At 35.6% G+C, this 9,140-nt stretch overlaps 1 protein-coding gene across 1 annotated transcript; it reads right to left on the bottom strand.

Moving 5' to 3' along the window:
• Positions 1-5,319: 5,319 nt before the first annotated feature.
• On the bottom strand, positions 5,320-6,168 carry LOC126783838 (metalloendoproteinase 5-MMP-like). Its single transcript, XM_050509370.1, has one exon. It carries the CDS (start codon positions 6,166-6,168, stop codon positions 5,320-5,322), a length of 849 nt encoding a protein of 282 aa, XP_050365327.1.
• Positions 6,169-9,140: the final 2,972 nt, after the last annotated feature.

Genomic DNA, 9,140 nt, shown 5'->3' with positions numbered 1-9,140 from the left:
CATATCAATACCGAGGAGCATGTGATGGGTGTCCGCCAGCAGTCGGATCATCGCTCCCGGATGATATTGATAATCGCCAAATACGCACTTAGGCTCTGATACCAACTGTAACGACCCTAAAATTTCGAGCTTAAAAACTCAAAATTCTAAAGTCGTTAAACACAAAATAATCTCAAATAAATCGAAATCATTAAAGTGTAACAGCGGATCAATTCTGAGTTCTCAATACAACTCAGACAACCAATTATTACAACCCAAATTATAATCCATACACAAAATGGAAATGTAATAATCCTCACAAATCACACACAAATCTCACAAATGAAATTACACAACTCCTCACACACGAATCCATGCTAAAATATCACCACAAGTAGGATCCGAACGACTTCGAGCCTCTGTAGTCGTCACTCAACCTCCACTAATCAGCACCTCCGGAATTATCCCCTACACCATCGAATTGGTGCACCGGGATTGTAAACACAAACCCGGTAAGCTTATATCTCGTATGAGTAAAATCAAAATATAATTCGCATATCAAAATATACGAATGATCACAAAACAACAAATATAAATGCCCTCATGAGTCAATGGACAGCCCATCTGGTTGTCCCAAAGAAATATGAAAAGAAACGCTCATGAGAAAATTAAGTAACCCTTCTGGTTACCCAATGCATTTATAATCCGGGTACCAAGAACGCTGGTACACATCTGTTGCCCCTCTCGTAATACACCGCTGATATTAGATAGCCACCCGCTACCCAACATCCCAAAATAAACTGAGTACCCATGAGCAGATAACCACCCGTTACCTCACATGCAGTACTAAGGCAGACAGACTAGAGCTCTAACTGTATCGTAACTTTCGCCCGGCCAAAGGCTAGGTTTCGACTTGCCAAACACGTACAATAATCTCACATCATATTGTACCAAAAATCAGGTCCGAAGATAATTCACATTTTAACAATCTCAATGTTAAAAATCACGTACAATAATCTCACATCATATTGTACAATTCAAATCACATGCTCAATACACTCACAATAAAATCATAACAGTATATTATATAGCAAACTATATATATTCGTACTTATTTACCATTTATACAATGCATATATAGTCCACTATATCTTATACATGTCATATTTCACCACACATGCTCAATACACAAACTTCTGTCATCGAAATGACCATTTCTAATGAATTAATAACAGTATATAATATAACGAACTATATATATATATATATATGTATTTATTACCATTATACAGTATATATGTAATCCACTAAATTGTATACATGTTGTAATTCATTATTAAAAACTCTTGCAAAATCTTGAATCACCGCGAGGGTAGATTCGTAAATATGTGAGAATTTACTCACCTTATCGACTCGAGCGTAATTCCACAATTCCCGATGATAGTTCATTTCCTCGATTTAACGATCACATTGAAAAGATAAGAAAAGAATTTAGAATCGTTTCGTAAACCTTTAAATGCCGAAACAGTAATAATCGGTTACTGTTCAGCAATTTTCGGTTTTACGAAGTTACTGTTCACTGTTACGGTTTTCTGTACGTATAAATATTAATACGTATTTCTGTACGTATAAATATTAATACGTATTTCTGTACGTATAAATATTAATACGTATTTCTGTACGTATAAATATTATATACGTATTTCTGTACGTATAAATATTAATACCTATTTCTGTACGTATAAATATTATATACGTATTTCTGTACGTATAAATATTATATACGTATTTCTGTACGTATAAATATTAATACGTATTTCTGTACGTATACGTACTATTTAAAGGTAAATACAATCTCAGTAAATAAAATTTACTAATTACCTTTTACAAATTACTTTTTACATTTACTGAAAGTAATTTATATTTACATTTACCGAAAGTAAAATTTAATTACATTTACCGTAGTAAATAAAATTTACATTTACATTTAAGTAAATTACCAAAATACCCCTATCGGAAAACACTTTCACACCGCCGCACGTGGCGGCGCGTGGGATACACGCGCCACTCGCCGGCGGCCGCGCGTGGGGCCCACGCGCCGAGCCTAAAACCGGCGCATGTGATGTCACCACCACCCCAAAATCCTCCTCCTTTCTCCCCTCTTCCTTCCTCCGATCCTAGGCAGCCCCTACGCCACCCCACTCCTCCACACGCACCGCCTAAGGCGGCGGCATCCCTAACTCTCCTCCTCCTCCGATCCTCCATCAATTCACCTCCGATTCAAACCAAATTCACAACAACAATCAACACAACCAAATAAAATCAAGCCCTCACCTAATCGACGTCTCGATAGTCTCGGAATCAATCGTGTTTGAGTCAAGATGAGGTGAGGTGCGGCGTTTGGTTCCCCTCCGATTATAGGTGGTGCCAAGTAGGAGATGCAGCGGCGATGACGATGCGTGGCGATGACGATGATGATGCGTGGTGCAGCGGCGATGCTCGAGGCAGTGAGGCACGGTGCGGGGGGGGGGGGGGGGGAAGCTCGGGGTTGCTTGCTGCGGAGCTCGCAAGGCCGTAGGAGCGGCGGTGCAAGCTTCGAAGGTCAGGGCGGAGATCGGAGAGGGATATCGACTCAAGGGCTCTATCAACCCGAGAGAGCGAGAGAGAGAGAGAGAGAGAGAGAAACAGAGAGAGTGAGAGAGAGAGAGAGAGAGCTCGGGAGGAAGAAAGGAAAGAGAGAGAGAAACAGAGAGGGGCGGCGGAAGAGAGAGAAGAGAGAAGAGGGTTTCTGAAAATAGAAACCCTACTTCACAAAATGTCCTTTTATACCCCCTTAAAATCGGAAACTATCTTCCGTCAATAATAACTTCTACATACAACGTCCGATTCAAACGCGTCACATATCCACGAACTCGTATCGACGAGCTCTACAACTTTCGTGAAGGAAGTTTTCGCAACCGAGTGACGGAATAAAAGTCGATATAAACGTTACGGAATTGTAACGTTTTTCAAATTGAACGTTCTGAGAACGTTTCCTTTCTCGTTTAATAACGTCGCAACCAAACACATTCATTCTAATTAAAATTCGAAATTTTATAGAATTCAAATCAAACTAATATTGTTTGAAATTTAGGGTTATTACATTGTTTGACATCGACGAGAAAATAAAATATGCGATTTTATTCAATCTCCAAGTTAAATAACTTACAAGAATTTATACGAAGCAAACCTGAAAATTTAGGGTATTACATTTGTGGTCATCAATCTGTATGTTGGTAGAGTACTTTTCATATGTTTGACATTTGATTATCTGCTTAGATCATTTTAGCAGTACTTTTCGCACCGGATAATATCATCGATCGACATTGTGCTAACTGCTAAGTAAGTTGGCTTTGTTGTAGTCGAGGCAAAAGGCATTCGAATCGTCTTCTGGTTTAGAATCGCATGCATGGCAGATGAGTTATTTAAAGGTAATATTTATAATATGTATATATTTGTTTATTTACAATGGACACTACTGAGAACATAAGGTAAGTCTCGCGGTGAGCCAAGAAAGGGTCTTAGCTTTACACTAGAGGGATAGAAAGATTGAAAATAATTGTTGGCATCAAAATTTTAGGCCTCAAAGGTCTTAATTCTATGTGTCAAGTCTAGTTACATAGACACATCATATAATTTTTTTTCAAAAATTTATACAATACCATTGTTAAGTAAAAAAAACTGTCAAATCTTTTTCAAATCTAATAGTTATTATCATTATTTTTTTTAATATCTAATGTTTATAATTTATTCCCTACATTTGAGTTTTGTTTTTTGTCTCAATATATATGTTTGGGGAGTTCTATTTGCACATTCAAAAGTACTTTGCACACCTCTGTCATTTTCCTATATTTGTTTGACCTTATCGATTGACATGAAAAGACATATAAGTACAAATATGCTATTTTTCTTTTTAAATTTGTGAGAGTGAAACTATTTCATCTTCTTCGTCAACATTATACATTATATTAACCTTGTGCAGTTCAAATTTTTCTACAATTTGTTGATGATTGATTTAGCATACTATGAGGATCAAATCTTGCTATAATTGGTCTCATGCCCGTAATTGTAAGTAGAACTCAAAGTGGACATTGTCCCTTGGGATGATTCAATAGTCTTGCTAGTAATACTCGAACTCTATTCTCGATCAATCATCTTTGATCAAAAGCATCTTCTTAAAAACCCTGGTGTGCGATTACTATTCTATTATGCTCTATGTTCTTTTTATTTTGCTGCACAATAGAAGTGTGGATGCATTGATCCAAGAATTGTAAAAGAGATCCAACGTGCTGATTACATCCTTCTCTCATGGTCAAAACCAAGGCCAGAAGAGCTCTGACGGTTTTGGTAGCCATTCTCATAGAGAGAAATAAAGATTTTGATTTTTTGTGCAGAGTTTACATGATCTACACCCATTGTAGATATAAGAGAAATTGGAGGACATTTCGGTAGACAAGAGGAAGTGTATTTAGATTTTTTAGTTAAAAGTAAAATGGAGGTACAATAAGTAATGGAGGTATAAAAAGTAATTTTGAAGGTGCAAATAGAACACCCCTATATGTTTCTCAAATTTGTTCTTCTACTTTTTTTTCTTCGATTTAAAAAATAAAACACACCAAATAAACTCCCAAAAAAAGATGATTAAAAAATATTTTTTTAAATGATTTCGAATATGTGAATACATATGAATATACACATATATAAAGGCCCTATATATGATTCATCTATATATTCGCATTAAATATATTGTGTAATTTTAACAAAATTCATGATGAAATTCTACCTTAATCATGAAAGATTTATTTCCTTGCACAGTTACACTAGTTAGTAAAATTTAAAAAAGTAAAAACAAAATCTAAATATATGGAACAAAAAATATATTAAGATATTAATTAAATTCATGAAATCCTTGTAACTGAAGAGGTAAGAAATTATCATTAATCAATCAAATTTAATTAAATAAAAATAAAAGTCAAATGTAAAGAACAAATTATAACCATTACATATTTTCAAAAAAATAATAACCATTATATTTGAAAATGATTTGATGGTCTTTTTTTTACTTAAGGATTATGTTATATAGTTTTGGAATTGATATGATGTGTCTATATGACTAGACTTACCCATATAATTAAGACCTTTGAGGCCTAAATTTGTGATACTTGATATCACTGCTCTAGAGATGTATAGGATATCTTTTGAAACAAAATCGATAGAAACTTTATTAATATTCGTTCGAAAACTTGACCCAAAAAAAAAGGTGCTAAAAAATAGAAAGAAAGGAGCAGATGCAATGAATAATTAAGAGTACATAGCATGTATAGCAGCAATATCATCGGCGTGCAAAACCCTCGAGTGAGCACCTGGCTTTATGGTAGCATACATTACTGCATCAGGATTCTCACTGTGAGCAAGTCCAAGAAGATGACCTATTTCATGTAGAGCTGTGTATACCAAGTCAATCTGGTCCGGTTTTGGTGCCAAACTCCAATTCTCATCTGCATCAAAATGCAGAAGTCCACGCGTGGGGGAGAAAGCATGCGCTAATACCCCATGTGGACCATCAAAGGGTTCGCCATCTCCATGCTCACCAAGTCGAAAGCTAAGGTCAAGGTTATAGGGTTTATCTAGTCCGACTTCTGTAAATGTAAAGTTGGAAACTGCAGCCCATATTGCAAATGCTTGAGCAGCTGCTTGAGCCAAAGCGTCGTATCCTATGGCGGGAATATCTCCTTGGGAGATTAAGTATGGGAGATGGTACATTGTGGGTGGCCATAATGTAGATCCGAGTTTATAGAGGGCTTGATGGGAACCCTTTTGAGTAGTACCATTGATGAGATTATGATCAGGCACTCCACATCGCGGCGTGCTTAGCAGTTCCATTGTGTCGGAATCCAGCTTGCCAGTAACCTTTAACTTGTAGGTTCTTTGGTACGTCTTTAGTGCAGATTCTAAGAGGTGTTGCTGCTGCTGTTCATCAGTGGTGGAGCCCTTGGAAAGATATCCAAAAGCTGTAAGGTAGGTTCTAAGCTCATCAACGCCTATTGCCGCCTTGGCCGTATGCAGCTGGCGGGACTCAGTTAGGAGGGGGAGTAAAGCTCCCATAAGAACAAGAAGAAAGGTAAAAGTACTATAGCTATTTGCTGCCATTGTATTGAAGGCTAGGGCACCAGGCAAGGAGGTATTCCAAGTTAGGTTTAGTTCTCGATGTGTGAGCCTCAAAGGCTACAGAAACACCCTATTTATATAGCTAGCAGATTGAATAACATTCCTTTTTCAACAAAATAATTAAGAATATAGTCCATGATTGCTGGACAAATTCCTGATCTTATAATTACATACCAAAATAAACGATACTGTCCGATAGATGGAGATTCATCTACCCAACCGACATCCCTCTATAGAGAAAAATTTTGACACTAGATTGTCTGCGTAACAAAATTTGCTTTACAATAGATATTTATCAAATCTGCCAACTTTTGACAAGTTCTAGTTGGTAAATCTTTTCAAACACAGAAGGAAAGAAGGAAACATCTATTCCGCCGAATCCGCGCTGGTAGTTCTCAATTAAACATTAATTAATATGAACGTTCAAGTCTTCAAAAAAGGGGTTCAGGAGATCGATATACTCTGCGCTGATTAGATTTAAAAGAACTTTCAAGCAATGAATCAAAATTCATGATCCATCGATCAAAAGAAACCAAAGGAAAAAGAAAAAAGAGATTCCAAGCAAAACATACCAATGCATGTAAGAGAACAAGATGAAACTGTGAATCACGTACAGTCTCTCCTTATTACTTTCGATCATTTATTTCTCACGTACTCAGTTAATAATAATGCATGTGATTATGTGAACCACATAGATACATACTGTAGCTACGCGTACGGGCAGATCGCACGTATGGCAGCAATATCGTCTCTATGCAAAGCCCTCCTAGTCTTGCCTGGACGCGTATAAGCATAACATAATGGCATTAGTATAGATTTGCATTATGACCAGTTCCTCCAAGAACGTGACCTATTTCATGGGCAACCACCCATATATATTAAGTAAAATTGTTTCGGACCTGGTTGCATGAAACTCCAATCCACAAAGTCTTTAAAAAAAAAAAACTCCAATCCACAAAGGCACATGCACTCTCCCATATGTGGGAGGATTTCCATTCGCTGAAACACCATGTGCCCAGAGGTTTTTATCAGGAGTATTGCCATGTTCTCCAGTACGTCTGAAAGCTGATCAAAAGATCAGCAGGCCAGGGAACTCGGTACAACAGTTTCAAACGTAAAATTGGAAACCTTAGCCCAGAGCTGGAATGCATATTCGAGTGCTTGCAACAATGCATCATTTCCAACTTTTGTTGGATCTCCACCGTTGATTTTGTACGTGTGATTGTACTTTTTTGGTGGCCATTTTGTAACTCCATGTTTAAAAAGAGCATGAAAGGAACCGACATGAACACCGCGTGTCGACGTACTGTGACTCATTAATTGATCGATGAGATTTTGATCTGGAAATCCACATCGAGGAGTGGTTATTAGGTTAAGGGTTTCTGGATCAAGCTCTCTTGTAACATTCAAATGATAAATTTGCTGGTATAATTTTAATGCTGATTCCAAGGTCTTGCGTGCTAATTTTGAGTGTCGTTTAGGTATCCTAATAACCTCCTCCGGTCGCTCCATGCCTCTTCATGGCTCATATATTGATCCATTTTGAATTGGCTCAGTTGCTGCAAAAGCTTGCGCGCGCAAAAGTTAGTACACGGGGAAGAAAAGCTATCACAATGAGGATTCTAGCCATTGCTACGTACCAAAATTGTTCTCCTTGTTAAATATCTGGTAACTAAATCATATATGTATTATATATATATATATATATATATATATATAGTCTCTATCTAGAGTTAACTTTCACTCTGTAATACTCTGTAATTACAGAGTGAAGTTCTAATTTTGGCACACTTTTTCGGTTAATTTTTTTCACTATAAGTGATTCAATATTTAGGTATGCTATTAAAGATCATCTGTACAAAATTTCATCCAATTCGGACATTGCTAAGATATTAAAATTAGATTAAATCAATGAACGAATTAAAATTTTTCAACGTGAACCGTTCGTGTAAATCTCGATTTTAAAAGCTCAAACGAATTAAAATTGATCCTTATTAATATTATTAGTTATATCCACGGATATAGTATTATTCTTCATTACTATTATTATGGGGATCGCATGATCTATTTCTTTGCATTTCATGTCATATTAATATTTTGTAAAATTGTTTTACTTTATGCGGTACATCGCAATGTCAAAATATTGAAAGTCGAACCACATGTATCTCAATTAATATTTGAATATTCTCAATTCATTGAGAAAAATTCATAACCTTAGTTGTATTTCAACGATTACATTAAGGTCTTTTCCAATCCAATGATACTTCAATACCAAAGTCTAATGAAATTTTAAGCATAACAACCATTATAATAATATCTTGGAAAATTAAAGACATACTATAATTAAAGTTTGGAACCTCATAGTTAGATTTCTATCGTTGTTTTTAATTAATTTTTTTAAGTAATGTTATTTGATATTAAATATATTTTTTTTTCAAATTGTCGTATTGTCATTATTCTATATTCTTTTTGTAACAGGGTGCTTCATTGCTCACAAACTAGGCCTTTTTCATACAGTACATTGTTATCAATTGTCATTGGTCAGTTTGTTTGAAACTACACGTCCATAGTAATTGTCATTTACTTTACGGTTATGACGGTTATTATGCAAAATTAGTTTTAGAGAAATTTCTTTTTCTTGAGAGACCTTACGTTGTCATTTAAGAATTTAATTATACTGCCAAACTACGTGTAGGAAACATATTTCCATAATTCGATCATGGTTGAGCCTTGGCTGGCTTGCATGCATGGGAGGTTGGTACTCAAATTTTTTAAAGTCCAATATATGTTGCACTATCACAGTAAAAACATATATATTAATAAATTTTCAAGAAATACAAATTGTATTGCAAGACCAAGATTTGCAATGGTCATATATATTTTCTAATACTTCGTGAAAATATTTTATTACAGTAATATGCTTATCCCTTTTTAATTTTTTTTAATCATAAAAT

Source organism: Argentina anserina, chromosome 2 (assembly GCF_933775445.1).
Source record: "Argentina anserina chromosome 2, drPotAnse1.1, whole genome shotgun sequence".
NCBI classification, from domain to species: domain Eukaryota; kingdom Viridiplantae; phylum Streptophyta; class Magnoliopsida; order Rosales; family Rosaceae; genus Argentina; species Argentina anserina.
The sequence above is the reverse complement of the archived record's forward strand: the minus strand, read 5'-3'. Positions and strand labels throughout refer to the sequence as shown.

Coding starts and splice junctions, on each gene's coding strand:
- LOC126783838 (XM_050509370.1), bottom strand. CDS start 6,168: ATGGCAGCAAATAGCTATAGTACTTTTACCTTTCTTCTTGTTCTTATG.